We start from the raw sequence: 16,219 nt of genomic DNA on the forward strand, positions 1-16,219 counted from the left end.
AATATTATCAGTTAGAACACTTAGTATTCAACAAACTAGGGAGTCACATTCTTTCAAAACTACATTCTGAATTGGATATCAATTTATCACTGGCCAAAGATCCTGAGCCACATTTGTTTCAATCAACCTCTTTCCCCCCTTTTTTTTCTTGATTCCTTGCTTGCTTACTTTGTTTTCAATCTGAAAACACATACTAGGCACCTACATAAGCAAGTCACTTTGTAATAGACTAAGAAGTTAGGAAAAATAGAATGTAGGCCCTGTCTTCAAGGAGTTCACAGTCTAGTTAGGGAAGACAAATACATAAATCAGGCACAGAGTGATAGCCTTACAATAGACATGAAAGTAGGCCATGAAAGCCAGAAAGAATCTGATACTTATATTTGGTCACATTCACACTACTAATAACAGGTAGTTGATTACCAAACATTTAAATACTCAAACACCTTGATGTATAATACAGAGAAAAACAGACCATGGGATCCAAAAGGCATACAGTGGTAGATTACTATAGGAAGGGCTGGGCAGGAGAGGTCACTAGGGCAGCTGCAGGCTCAAACATTGGGGATATCATTCCTCTGATACAGTTTCTCTGGAGAGAGAAGGAAGTGTCAGAAAGGGGGTATAAGGGAACTGTTCTGATATCTACAGAGGCACCAATTATTCTCTCTGGGAAAAAAAATGACAGTAAAAAAGATTACATTTATGTTGAAATGCATCAAAAAGTATCAGTGAACATGAGGAATGTTAAAAACTAAAGGAGATGAGAACCCATTGCTAAATTAATTAGTCAAAACCTGGACATTTCTAAGAGTGAAAGATGGCAATATTATGAATGATTTATAGATAACAGACTACAAATTTATTTTCTTTTGTAGTTGGACAAAGTTGTGGAAAAACATAGAGAATCTCACAAACGAATCCTGGAACAGCTTTTAATGGTAGAAAAATCTCACAGGCAAACCATATTGGAGTTGGAGGAAGAAAAGAGAAAACATAAAGAATACATGGAGAAGAGCGATGAGTTCATAAGCTTACTAGAACAGGAATGTAAAAGGTAAGGCCACTTTGAACAAGACAATGAACCATACTGTACTCTTACTAACCTCTCACTATTGGCTGAGTACTGTATGAGGGATACAGAGATACAAAGATGCATGCTCTAAAAGATCTCATGGTCCAGAGTGATGAAAAAGATATGTTAAAAGACACTTATCAGTACAATGCAAGAATAACCAAGTATAATAAGGACTGTGGAAACATAAATGTTGGGCACCTAATTCTGCAAAGGATCACTCTGTAAATGCTGCACCAGAGAAGGCGATGGGTTTAATCTCTATACAAACAAGAATGGAAACTATATCACCAAAGCACTGGCAGAAATAAGTGTCACATCACAGAGGTAAGAAAACAGTATGGGTCTTGAGGGAACTCAAGCTTTCCACATGGCTACAGAATAGGGTGTTATTGCAGAATGAGGAAAGAAAAGGCTAGCCACAAACAATTGGATTTTATAATGTTGGCAAGGAGCAGATGACACATTGTGGGAAGAGGAATGAATCGATCAGGTATGTTTTCTTAAAGAACCATTAAGGCAACATGGAGGAAAGACAGGAGGAACATACGTTTTTCCATGGCAATGGAGTTAGAATGAAATATAAATAGGAAATATTTATGATGTATAGTTCATTCGAATTAGTGACTACTGAGAGTGGAGAGCAGAAAAAGGAAAACAGGAAGTTATTGAGAAGTACTAGCTATTCACCAAGGTATAGAATATAGGAATAGGACACAGTTTTTTGTTGCCGAAGGATTAGGGTGGGGGAGGATGGTTCAAAAGGTGGCAGTGGGGGGTAGGAGATGAGTTCTGTTTTAGACACGTTGAGTGTGAGGTACCCAGTGTGTTCCAATGTCTGGAGAGAGGAGAGAACAGCATGTCTACAGACAACCCATAGTTGGAAAATATACATCTGGAAAAAGATGGGCTTGGTGATGTGAATTTGCAACCAGTGACAGCCAAAGCTGTGGGTGTTGGTGTGGTGAGGAGAATTCTGAGAAAAGAACCCTAAAAAACATCAATATTTGGTGGTTTTCTGAAGGAAGATAGGTGAAGAAAAGAAGCTAAGAAAGATGGTGAAGGATTAGTAGAACCGGAAGGGAAATAAAGCAAAGAAATCAAGCAAGGAAAGACTCAAGAAAGAACAAGCAGTCAAATAACAGCAAATAATACAGAAAAGGATGAGAAGCTTAAAATGTAAATTAGTATTTTGAGAAGCTTGGCTGCAAAAATGGGGAGATTGATTGGAAAACATTTTATAACCATATAGAAGGCAGGTTATTTTGCTCCACTTTGACCTCCCTGTTCTGAACCAGTGTAGAAAATATGAGCATCCATATTAACTGAAAGGACAACTGACCCTCTATTGATACTTCAAAGATAGAAAATAACCACTTTACAATGGCAAATTTTTACTGGATCATCATTTTACTTGTTATTCCATGTATATTTCTTTTATGAATTACAGAACTAATGGTCCTGATTTCTAACAATTACAGAAAAATGCAGGAAAAATTACTTGTGAGCTCCTTTTTCTAAAATACCAATAGTCTTAATTGCTTTACTTAACTACTTACAATTCATATTTTAGGTAGGTAACTGAAGTTACATAATAGCTGAGTTAAAGGCATACTTTTATTTCTTTTCAACATACTTCATGGTAGACACTTGGTAAGAGTGACAAAGAATCCATGGTCCTCATATCCAGTTTCATTTTCCACACTCGTCATGAGGCTTGTTGTCTACAAACTGCACAGAGTGGGATCTTGTTATTGTACTGTGCCCCAAATGAACTTGCAGTATCTTCAGGGGAAGATTAAAGGAGCACAAGAAGTCTGCCACCAAGGGAAGATTTGACTCAAATATTACAATATAAGATTATATTCAGTGAGGCAATGTCATATTAAATATTATTTCAAACCCCTGTGGTTTGGCACTGGAGGCCTCATTTGGCCTCCACACTTCTTTGGCACTAGCTTGCTGAAGATCAACACTTCTGTTCACCTCTCATTATTATGAACCTTTACCGACCATGGTCAGTATGCTGCCTAACAGAGAACAGAGAGGTACTGGCTGTCCCTACCCAGAGGGCTTACCACATTAATGGAGCTGCAAAATGTACACATGTAGGGTGGGAAAGTAGAGGGCTGTTGGTAGTATAGTTCTAATATTTGCTGTTGTATCTCTACTATATTCTGGAGAAGGCTGAAAAGTGCTATACAGAAGTGAAATTGTAACTGTGGGAGGCAGATGGTGAAGATTATTTAAAGCAAGAGAGAGAAGACAGGAACCCTGAGAAATGAGAACAAAAGATCAGTGGGAATAAAGGCCATGAGCTAAAGGAAAAGGAAAATAATGAGGTGAAAGTAAATTGCACATCATGAAATCAACATGTTAGGAATGGTATTTCTACATGCATTTAAGGGGTTCAGGAGGAAAGATACAAAAGATCATATTTCCTAGTCCTACAGGACACAAAGTGACTTTGTCTTGAAGGATAATGGAAGTGAATATACTATTACCAAAAAATAGGAAAACATGGCTGGAGTGATTCTCGTTCTCTGTTTAGCCATTCCAAAATATGAGAATATTCGCCTCTTTCTGTTTGCTAAGAAACAGGTTACAGATGGAACTCCTTGGCCATGGTTACTTTAAACCTATTCTCATCTTGTGATACACAGATAATTATTCCCCTGCCCCTCTTGTATATCATCACGATTCCTTTACCTTGGCACTGCTGGTGAATTGGTCCTCCTGGCTTCCCTACCTTTAGCAGGGAAGCTATGGACCTCATAAACCATAACTCACTTCCACCTGGATTAAGGCCACGTGCATCAAAGTATTAAATGAACACCGCCTAACAAAACAGGAAGTGGGGCAAACTAATAATTTCAGGTAAATATACACAGAAGAGGTGTTTACACAATAGAATGAAATACTATTCACATGTCTCATTTTTGAACAACAAATGACAAAACATGCATCATTGCTGAGCCTCTCTAACTTTAGTGAGAGTACCTCTCAAGCACATAGCCACCCCTCACAAAAGCAAGGCTAACTTGTCCTAAGGGGTCAAAGAATAACATTTACTTCCTTCCTCAAAGTGTTGGAAAACCACTCCCAAATCAGTGACCTTCTGTACTGAGAAACAAAGAAAGATATCACCCCCATAAAAGGGGGTTGGGTGACAACAGCTATAAAAGGACTATCTGATGGAAGCTCTGCAAAACACTGTGAAAGTTTAGTGCCTGTATTTTAAGTGTTGGGTAATATTTATTTGGACATAAAATAAAAATTAAGAAATATATATTGAGATAGTTAACTTGAAACTTTAGATTTCAAATTAAGGCTCAATTTCTGTGTTTTCTTTGGAGAATTCATTTTATGTGGAAAATCCTAAAGGAGACTGATGTCATACATTGAGTTTAGGCCAAAATGTTTGCCAAGTGATGTCTTCGTTGTAATCAGTAAACAATTGGCTTCCCCACTGAGGGACTGCAGGACAGGGATCTGCTCAGGAAACCCTGTTCTTAAGCATGTTAATGCAGTTTCCTTCACTGTAATCTATGCGGTTTGGTCTGTCCATAAGATAATATAATATCCACATTTCATGACAACTTTCTGTTCACTGACCAGTTCCAACATGTGGATATGTGTGTCACCAATGATTTGAATTATGTACTTGGCTGAATTACAAGTGGAGTCTATGTGAAAGGTTTTATACAAAAGCAATGCCAGTAATTTTTGGCCTTTCTGGATGGCTTCACAGGAAAGCCAAAACAGAAATCACTTTTAGTCAGTGCAATTTTGCAAAATTTTCCCATAAGTGAAATGCCAATTTTTCTGTACTTTCATAAAGTTTGCAATTTTTTTCCCTTTTTCAGTTCAATGGGGTAAAAGGCTGTGAAGACAAAAAAAAGTTTTCCTTTTTTTGAAACCATGCATTCTTTTAAAAAAAATTTAAAACAAACCATGTATACTAACCAAATATATTACTGCATTCTGGTCTTGAAGTAATCATTAAAGTGAGAAACAAGTATGTTATGGCAACTCTGTATAAAAATGTGGCTTCAAACATGGATTCTTTTAAAGCCTTAAATTACTTTTCATAATATCTGGGCCAAGTAGGTTAGTACTGATAGTCCTGTTTTACAAAGCAGGCGTTCAAATGATAGCTTTTCAAAAGCCACATAATGAATGAGTTATGAATCACAGGCAGAATTAATTTCTTGTTCCTCGCCTGCCTAGGTGTGACTAAAGAGAGCACTGGCTCAGGAGGCAGAGGGGTCTTTGGAGGAAAGTCACCAGGGACCCGGCTTCAAGGGTGGCTGGCTTTACCACACTTTAGGCTAAGTCCTATGCTATTCAAATTTGAGTAAGGGACAAAGCTCTTCTGCCCTGGCTGGATAGCTCAGGTAGTTAGAACACTGTCCCAATATGACAGGTTGAAGGTTTGATCCCTGGTCAGGGCACATACTTCAAGTAATGCATACAGGAGGCAACCAATGAATGCATAAATAAGTGCAACAATAAATTGATGTTTCTCTCTATCTCTCTAAAAAACCAATAAATAGAAACTAAAACAATAAAAAAACAAACAAGAAACAAAGCCCTTCTACCTTTGCCATTGGCTGAAACAACTTTGTAAAAAGTATTTGCATCATCAACCCTTCTCTGCTATGACAAGCCTGTTTTCCAGACTGACATCAGACAGGTGACCGAAAGACTAAACTGTATTTGACCCTCCTCTTGAATGAGTACAGTTGACCCTTTAATAATGAAGGGGTTAAGGGCACTGACCCCTGATCAGTTGAAAATCTGCACATAACTTTTGATTCCCCCAAAACTTAATAAACAGTTGTCCCTCGGTATCCATGGGGAATTGGTTCCAGGAAGCCCTACCCCCTACCCTGCCCCACAGATACCCAAATTTGCGTATGCTCAAGTCTCTTACATAAAATGTCATGTAGGACTTCCAGCAGATGACAGCATAGGTAAGCAGGGCTCACCTCCTCACATCAAAACTACATCAAAATTACAACTACAAAAAACAATTATTCAGAACCACCAGAAATCGAGCTGAATGAAAGTCCTACAACTATGGAATTAAAGAAACCACATTGAGACTGATAGGAGGGGCAGACATGTAGAATGGGATGGTCCCAAATTGTGAGGGATATCTCAAGAGTGAAGGTTCCCCATCCCACATCTGGTCCCCCAGTCCAGGTTGCCTGTGCCAGGAGATTAGTCCCATAGTGGGGATTGAGGCTGTGGAACACAGAAACTGCTGGAGTCCCAGGCAGTTCCTCTTAAAAGGCCTGCACACAGACTTACTCAGACTCACTCTCTTCGAGCCCCAGTGCTGGGGCAGAAGCTCAAAAGGCACCAGGGACATATAGGGAAGAACGGAAGTATATGGCATCAGGACAAGTCTTGGGAGGCAGCTTTCTCCCAGACAGTAGTACTGGCCAGGGCCACTGTTCTTTTTCTGAGCCCTATTCCCACAGAGCCAACAAGCCAGCAACATTAGAGATTCCATCCACCTAGTTCACACTCTTTGCCCAACCCTGGTAATTCCCTGAAACTCTGTCTCACCCAGCTTTTGAGCCCACCCACACTGTTTCCAGTGGCTGTTCTGTACCAATGGTTTGTCTTGGCTAATGCTTCAGATTTTCCTAAATTCTCTCAAACAAGCAGCATCTGATCTCAATGAATTTTGTACCTCTTGCTAAGTGGCCCCAGGGCTAGCACTAGCAGCTGCCAGCCTTGGTTCACAGCTTGGCCTTATTGAGCACCTCCTAGCCCAGCAAGAGTTGCAGCCATCTGCACATCACATTGTACTTATGCTTGGTGACCCGGATAGAACACAGGCAGTGGCTACCTCAGCCTGCACCTCCCAGAAGGCCCCGGAGACTGCCCACCCAGTGGAAAGCTACAGACCACATTGGAGCACCACCACCCAACCACTTCCACAAGAAACACACTTAAGGGGCAGACTCAGCAGGCACCAGAGCATCGATGAAGTAAGTCCTGCTCTATACAATAGGCCCCTGAACAGCTGGTCCTCCAAGATGGTTGAAAGTTGGTGGTCAATGGTCACAGTCAGTCCCTGCAGCTGACTGGCCTGGATAAATCCCTCCCACAGACCTGCCAACAGCAGCCAAGGCTCAACTACAAGAGGACGGTGTACTTAGCCCACATGAAGGGTGCACATCAAGTACCCGGCATGGGTGATAGGGGAGGCTGTGCCACTGGACCCTACAGGACACCTACTACATTAGGCCATTGTACCAAACCAGGGAGTCATAGCAGCTCTACCTAATACATAGAAACAAACACAGGGAAGCTGCCAATATGAGGAGACAAAGAAACATGGCCTAAATGAAAGAACAGGACAGAACTCCAGTAAAAGGACCAAACAAATGGGAGACAAACAATATGCTAGATGCAGGGTTCAAAACACTAGTTACAATGAACTTAGAGGAAGAGTAGATGAACCAGAGAAGAAAGAAGTTCAACATATAAAAAAGAACATGTAGACCATAAAAAAACAGTCAGAAAAGAAGGATACACTAACTGAAATGAAGAACAATTTGCAGGTAATCAACAGTATATTGGATGAAGTTGAGAATCAAATCTCTGCTTTGAACTATAAGGAAGCAAAAAACACCCAATCAGAACAGCAAGAAGAAAAAGTATTAAAAAAATGAGGATGTTGTAAGGAGCCTCTGGGACAACTTCAAACATACTAACATTAACATCATGGGGGTGCTGGAAGAGGAGAGAGAGAGCAAAAAATTGACATATAAGATTAGGAAGAACAGAGAGTCCCAAACAATATGAACCCAAAGAGACCCACACCAAGACACATCATAATTAAAATGCCAACGGTTAGAGACAAAGAGAGAACCTTAAAAGCAAAAAGAGAAAAGCAGTTAAGTACCTACAAGGAAGCTTCTGTAAGACTGTCAGTTGATTTTGCAAAAGAAACTCTGCAGGCTAGAAGGGAATGACAAGCAATATGCAAAGCGATGAAAACTAACCACCTACAACCAAGATTATTCTACCCAGCAAAGCTATCATTTAGAATCAAAGGACAGATAAAGAGCTTCCAGATAAGAAAAAGCTGAAGGAGTTCTTCACCACCAAACCAGTATTACATGAAATGTTAAAGGGTCTTCTTTAAGAAGAAGATAAAAAATATGAACAATAAAATGGCAATAAATACATACCTATCAATAATTGAACCTAAAAAAACCAAAATAAACAAACAAGCAGAACAGAACACAATCATAAATACAGAGAATGTTTTGATGGTTGCCAGATGAGAAGGAGGTTGGGGGTATGGGCGAAAAAGGTGAAGGGATTAAAAAGTATGAATTGGTTGTTATAGAATAGTCATGGGGATGTAAACAACAGCATAGGGAATATCATAGCCAAAGAATCATATGCATGACCCATGGACTTGGAAAATGGTGTGGGGGTTACCTGAGGGAGAGGAGGGGTCTTGGTGGAGGGGGCAAAGAGGGGGAAATTGGGACAACTGTAATAACATAAATAATAAAATATAATTTGAATTTTAAAAATGACATAGAAAAATGCACGCTATTGGCCTTCTGCATCCATGGATTCCCAACCACAGATGAAAATACTGTTTTCAATCCATCGCTGAATTTGCAGTTGCAAAACTGGGGATATATTGAAAAAAAATTGCATAAAAGTGGACCTGAGCATTTCAAACCTGTATTGTTCACGAGTCAGTATATACTGGATTACTTTCAAAGATATATTTCCAGATGCTCCCTTGAACTGTATACTTGTGAATGAGTGTATTAATTTGCCTATTTTTAGTTAGTTTAAATAACTAGTTATTTAGCTAGTTAGTGCTGTTTGCCATTCATTCATTAATTCAGTCTCTCAAAAATAACCCCTCTAAACCAAAACCCAAAACCCAATTAATTAAATGCCTGCTATATGTCAGGTCCTGTGCTAGATAAATAGGTGAAGGAAGTGGATTTGGTCTCTACCTACATAAAATCCCAACTAGTTTGTGGAGATGTGAAACAGAGACACCACTGCAGACTTTAAGACTTAATACTAATTCTTCCAAAGCCCTTGGTGATCATGATGGATAGCATCAAGAAAAGGCAGTATTATGTAAAATAACATAACAACATGCAGTGCTCATGAAAATAGAACATTCAGGAGAAATCAATAAACAAACTAGAATACTAGAGAATTCAATATCTTACAAACTATTACCATTAGGATTTTTAATTTCTTCAGTCTTAAATCTCAGCTATTAAGAACATTCCACAAAGCATAACACAGTGGGTACAATATTTAAAAAAAAAGTCTGCTTTTTAAAAATCATACTTGGAAAACCAGCAGTTTTAAATTTCATGCACACTAAACTATTGTTGTAGAATACATTGTATTTAAATGCAATCATTTCCTTTCAGAGTTCTGGCAGAGTTATGTGTATTACATATTCTTGAGATTATGTCTTGTAAGTAGTGAAATGGATGCCAGATCTCCATTTGACCTTTGTCATGGATATACAGCTCTTTGTCAGAAAAAAATGAAGACCCACCACAAACACATATTTTGGTATCATAATTCTATAAAGAGTCACAACGTGATCAGCCTATACTTCATATACCCCAGACCTAAATAGGATCTGGGCAGGGATGCAGACAGATTAATATCTCATGAGAATACCAAAAAACCATTGAGGACTGTACACCATGACTTAACTTTCAAGAGATGTCATAAAACCATACCCTTGTAACTGCACACAATTCAGCCTTTTCCTTACCACACCATTCAATTGTAGAGGTCACAATTTGGATACAGTGATAATGCTGTTTGATTGCTTTTCCATCCCAGAAAACTGAGCTAAAATTTTACAAATAATTTTGGAGCCCTGGCTGGCATAGCTCAGTTGATTGAGCGAGGGCTGCAAACCAAAGTGTTGCAGGTTCGATTCCCAGTCAGGGCACATGCCTGGGTTGCAGGCCACGGCCCCCAGCAACCGCACATTGATGTTTCTCTCTCTCTTTCTTTCTCCCTCCCTTCCCTCTCTAAAAATAAATAAATAAAATCTTTAAAAAATAATTTTGGTGTGTATTTGGATACATAATGATTAGTGAATTTATTGCTTGCAAAAGAATACCACAAATGTTAAAAGGAAGTCTGAAGGAAACATAAGCACAGTAAGCTATGAACCAGGAGTTTGGAGACAGAGGACTGTGGTCAGCAGACCATCTGTAGCTAGCTAGTGTGTAACTTTGGGCAAATCCTATTTCTTCAATTTAAGTACAGGACATATGAGATAGGTATTATGATTTGTACATCTCTTTCAGGTCTAAAAATCTGTGATTTGATTATATGATTGTTATAAGCAAATACCTTTTACTTCAAGCTTATGATTCTAATCCACACTACCCAAAGAGGTCAGTGAAGTCTGGAAAACAGGGACAAAACCTATTTTCCAAAAATGAACAAATGCCCAGATATCTAGGAAATACCACTAAAAGATCTAACATTTATGTCATCAGAGTAACAGAAGAATAAGGGGAAAAAGTGCAAAAAAACTTTGAAAGAAATTATGTCTTAAAACCTCCCAAATTTGATGAAAGACATGCCTACAGACTTAAGAAAATCAGAGAACTCAAATAGGAAAAACCTAAAGAAATCCCTACCCAGATACACAAAAAGAACTCAAAAAGTGGAAGTGGCAGAAATCAATATATAAGAGGAAAAGGTACTGGCAGAAAGAAGGGAAGACAAACATCCACCAATTAAAAGAAAAGAAAAAAAAACAGAAGAAAGTGAGATTTCAGGAAGGAAGCAATAAGGAATATTCGACAATGTCAAATTCCTTACTAAGACAAATTTGATATTAATATGAGCAAAATATGATTTCACATTACAAGCCCTCAGAGTTGACAGAATTTCTTAATAATGTCAGACAGACCTGGTTTAATTTCATGTTCACCTGATTGTCTGGTCTGGTATGGGGCAAGTAACTTAAATTCTTTGAGATTTGGTTTCCTAAGTTTTTCTTTCCTAAAATATCCTTAGCTCTTCTCAAATATTTTTTTATTAAATTTATTGGGGTGACATTCATTAATTTAAAAAAAGAGGTCAGTGAGAATGACAGCTATCATCAACTTAAAAATTCAATCTATTTTCACTCATAAGGGATGTCCAGATTTAGGTACACCCAACTGCATTCCTGAATGTCAAATATTCAAAACTGAACTTAAAATTATCGTTGCAGATCCAGGTCAATTTACAATGTTTCTATTCCTGTTAATGCCATCACAATGACTTGGACTGTCAGCTTAACCATAAACAAACAAACAAACAAACAAACAAACAAACAAAACCTATGGAGATCTCTGTATCCCAAATGTAAACTGGAAAGGACCAAGCAATCTAGACAACCCTCTGATTTTTGATTATGAAAAACAAGGCCCATCACATCTCAGCTAAGAAATCACCAAATCTTGCTAGTGAGTAGTAGTAGAACCAGACTGGAAACTAGCTCTCCTGATAACATATTTGGAGCTATTCTCCCTAGAACCATTACCAGGCTCACACCTTGTTCTTGGTGTTGGGAGGTCCAGAAGAAATGTAAGACATAATTATTGATATAATATAGTCAAAGAGACAAGGCCCAGATAAAATAATCTATAAATCATTCAATGAGGATTCAGGTATTCATTCTATGGTACTGATATCACCGTTTCAACATTATGGAAGATCAGGCAAAAAGAATATTAAAAACTGTAATTATCCCATCCAGCACAGCCCTAAGAGAATGCAGGACATATTGTACATTAACAATTGGGTAAATACATCTAACCAGTCCAAAGCTACTAACTTACCAGCCCTTTAAAACAGAAAGCAAAGACCGAATGTGGAAAGGCAACCTCAGACTTCTCTTCCATCTGATTATAAAATATAAACAGGAAAAAAGTCATTAAACCATATCAAAAAGGAAATTTTTGCCTCATAAATGGAAATCAAGGTGGAACAGGATTAGACTGTATCCTGAATTCACAACTTGCAGGTAAACTTTCCTGGCAAGTACATTTTTTCCTCATGGGAAGTTGAAGCCAAATAGCTTTGGCCAGCCATGAGGATGGAGATGCCTGGCATAAATAAGGAGGAAATATGACCTTCCAGAAAGGACTTTCCTTGGAAGAGTGTAGGGTATTGGAGTTAAAGGCACAGACTCATAGAACAAGAGCTTGAACTATGTTTCTACCTTGAACTTAATCTCTGTAAGTCTCAGTTTCCCTATCTGCTAAAAAAGCAATATGAATCTCAGGTTCCTGGTACTACTAAACTAAATAATACTCAGAAAGTGCTAAGTATGGTGTCTGCCACATAAGTAGCACTCAGTAGACATTTGTAACTCGCTTCAAATTTGCCTTTTTTAAAAGTAGGTGATTTCTGTATTCTGTGTCACACCACTGGGCATTTTTAGGATTGCTAAGAAGGCATTTAATTAGACTCTGTGCAGGGTGCTAAGGATATGATGATGAGTAGGAGTTTTCAAGGGGCATATCCTTCAGTATGGTGCAAACAGAAAAGCAAGTGAAATGTCATGTTATAGGTACAATGACAACAGAAAATACACAGAAGGCAAAAATGAGAGATTGTTCCTCAGGCTCGGTTGTATCTTATTTCCTTCAGAGTAGGGATATTACTGAATGTTCTAATGATATAACACTATAACACTGGGCTGGGCACTATAGTGCTCAATGAAATTTTTTAAAAATTTCATTGGAAATGAAATTGGAAATTTGGAAATCATTCTACTTAAATACAGAGAAATGTTAATATAATGGTATGATGAAGAGCATAACCTACAACATATACAAAATTGAAAGTCACCCAATATGGTAGGTTATTTTTTTAAATTATAAGAGAAAGTTTATTCAGAAGATTACCGAGGTAGTAGGAGTGAGCCGACTGAGTTGGGTAGGCTCAGGAAACCAGTTACAGAAGCAAAAGAAGGGCAGAGCTTGAGGGAGAGAACAATAAAGTGCCTGGGGGAAGAGGAGGAGGGAGGGAAAGGCTTGTTTGGGCGTGCTTCCTGGAGGGAGAACTCCACTGTAGTGGTTTTTTAGTGCACTGAGAGACTCCACTTGCTCTCTGGCCTGCCACTGTCACAAGATCCCTACACTTATCATATTGACTTGCCTAAAGTGATTGTCAAAAATCACATATTCCCTCTATATGGTAAGTGGGCTTACTTTCCCAGTTTCTTCTGCAGGGCCAAGAGCACGGAAATACAATTTGTTGAATAAGTGGTGGAAATGTAGAAAAAGTTGTCACATTTTAATCTACTATTTTTCATTAACATCTTACCATAAATTAGCTTCTGGATTTGTTCTCTCTGTTAATTCAGCTTTGGAGAATAGCAGTATATAAAACAAAACCAATTTTGACAGTGGAAGCTGAACAAGCTTGAGAGCTTTGTGATTGTCCCGAAGAGGGCAGACAGAAAAAAGAGCAGGCACGAAGAAAAACTAATCCTATAAAGGGTTTTAAAGTTAAACATCATGAGAAACATTAACTACAAAAAAATCTAAAAACAACTCTCCATTTGTGCCTTTTGGTATCCTATTTTTTTTTCATTAACAAAAATATCATGACATATTCCTAAACTACCAGCAACTCACCTATATGATCATCTGTAGTTACACCATAATTTTTAAGTACATGAATAACACTGCTTCATACAGATATAATTTATTTAACAGATTCCCTATTGTGGGTATTTAGGTTCCTTCTCCTTTTTCACTTTTATAAAGAACACTATGATGTAAAGCCTCAGACTTCAATTAATTTTCACACCTTCCTGATTGTTGCCTTAGAATAAAATCTTAGATGTGGAATTGCTGGGTCAAAGTTATGAACCTTTTAAGGGTCTGAAAACTGTATCTAAATAGCACTCATGAAATGGACTCTATTTGTATTATTAGCAATGAAGGAGAGTACCCATGTCTTACTTTATAACGTTGGGGCTAATCTTGAATATGACCACATTTTAAACATATGTTTAATAGTATGTAAAGTGAATGTTACTAACATGTATCAGACTTTCACACTGACTTGGACTTTGATTTTAGAGACGTGTTACTTCTAGAAAAAAAATCCTAACACATAGCATCAAAACCATACTTAGACACAGCAGTTCTTTTCTCCCTCTTTTTTTCTGTTGTTCAGTTAGTTGTCCCACCTTTCCCCCACTGCTTTCCCCTGCCCTACCTCCCCATTCCCACAGTCAACCCCCCCCCGCCACTGACCATGCCCACAAGTCCTCTATTTGTGTTCCTCTGCTTGTCCCTTCCCCTACTTCCCCATGATCCACTCCCCCCTCCTTTGTACATTGTCAGTTTGTTCTTAAACACAACATTTTCTTGGAAGAATATTTTGCCATTGTCAATATAATTTCCATATACTTCTTTCTCCCCATCAAAGTCAGATTTTGAGGGCCTAGCATCATTGGTCTTACAAATACTGCTTCTGTAACTCCTATAAATGGTCTGAAACCTCCCTCAGTACAACTCCATGCTATGCCTTAAGAGTTCAAATCCAGGATCTTGGCTCATCTTTCCCTCCACATGAGGCATTTGACAATAGTTCTCAATTCTTACAGCACTGGCCTATGTGGTACTGACAAGTTTAAGTTTGTTTAACATTGCAGAATCCAATCTTCACTGTCAGATTCCCTCTCTAATGATTCAGTTGGTTTGAAGTGTGTAAGAATTTCACACTAATTTCTCTCTTTTAAAACCCAATTTATACTCACCAATTCTCATTTCTTCCCTATTTATCATGCACATATTTATACCCATAGCATTTTCCATTTCCCAGTAACAGCATGAAGTAGCTGAGGTACCTGAGGAAAAGTAATTTATACCTTAAGAAGATGTTTCAGAAGAAACATATTAGCAATAGTTATGAGGCTGAGCACACATTTTCTTAAAAATAAGTAATTTCTAACTCACAGTTTTGTCACTTCTTATCATGCAACTATTGTTCTGAGTAAATATGACATTAAAGACATTTCATGCCATAATAAAAACTGGAATATGTATAAGGGAAAATTTCATGTGGCTATCAAAACACTGTTTAGTAAATATTTCCTTTAAAGATAGCAGAAAGAACTCAAAATGGAATATTTACCATTTGAGTCAATAGCGAGTACCAAACATAAGTAAAATTAAATAGAAAAAAATCAGGCTTCCAGTCAAGATGACAGCATATGTAAACATAGTACTGAAACCCTCCAACAACCACATCAAAATTGCAATTACTGTAAACTAAAGAACAGCCATCATTCAAAATCTCTTAATCTAGCTGAACAGAATTCATATAACTAAAAATATAAAGAAGCCACCACCCTGAGACTGATAGGAGGGGTGGGGATGCCAATAGGTTGGTCCTGCACCCATGTGTGATGTTTAAAAATCAGGAGGGAAATCTTGGCTGCAGAGGTACTCCCTGAAGACTGAAGCTTCCGAGCCCCACACCAGAACCCCCAACCTAGGGTTCCAGTGTCAGGAAGAGAGGTCCCTTAAACTTCTGCTTGTGAAAACCAGTGGCAATAGTGGCTAAGTGAGACTGAAGGATACTGAGTCCATTCTATTTAAAGGACTTGCATATGAACTTACTTGGACTCAGGACTCACCTACTCTGAGCTTCAGGGCCAGAGACATATGGGGAGAAACTGAATTATCTGGCTGAAGGATGAGGGTTGGTGGGGCAATTTTCTCCCGGACAGAAGTACTGGCAGAGGCCATTTGTACTTTTGCTGCGCCATCACCTGCCCCAGCCCCAGATCCTTCAGGCAGGATGCCACATCTGAGTCTCCATCAGTCTGGCTACCACTGTCTCCCTCTACAACCCCCGCCCCTGTGATACCCTGAAACCCTGCCCTACCCAACATTTGGGCCCACCCAAGCTCTTTCCAGTGTCTTTTCCATACAAATGTCCTGTCTTGGCTCATGCTAACTTCCCTAACATCTCTCAAATAAGCAACATGTGGTCTTGATGTGTCCCCTACCTCTTCCTAAGTGGCCCCAAGCCTGGCACTAGCGGTAGCAGGCCTTGGTTCACAGCTTGGCCTCACTTGGA

General features: G+C 38.6%; 2 protein-coding genes across 2 annotated transcripts in view; one reads left to right on the plus strand and one right to left on the minus strand.

The window, feature by feature from the left end:
* The window catches only part of CMSS1 (cms1 ribosomal small subunit homolog), a 382,714-nt gene that overhangs the window by 264,436 nt on the left and 102,059 nt on the right, over positions 1-16,219 (minus strand). The window lies entirely within an intron of this gene.
* The window catches only part of FILIP1L (filamin A interacting protein 1 like), a 289,091-nt gene that overhangs the window by 193,721 nt on the left and 79,151 nt on the right, over positions 1-16,219 (plus strand). Inside the window, 1 exon segment of the mRNA XM_028505248.2 lies at positions 879-1,057. Within this exon segment, the coding sequence (XP_028361049.1) occupies positions 879-1,057 (179 nt within the window).

The sequence above is a fragment of the Phyllostomus discolor genome, chromosome 2, assembly GCF_004126475.2.
Source record: "Phyllostomus discolor isolate MPI-MPIP mPhyDis1 chromosome 2, mPhyDis1.pri.v3, whole genome shotgun sequence".
Lineage (NCBI taxonomy): Eukaryota > Metazoa > Chordata > Mammalia > Chiroptera > Phyllostomidae > Phyllostomus > Phyllostomus discolor.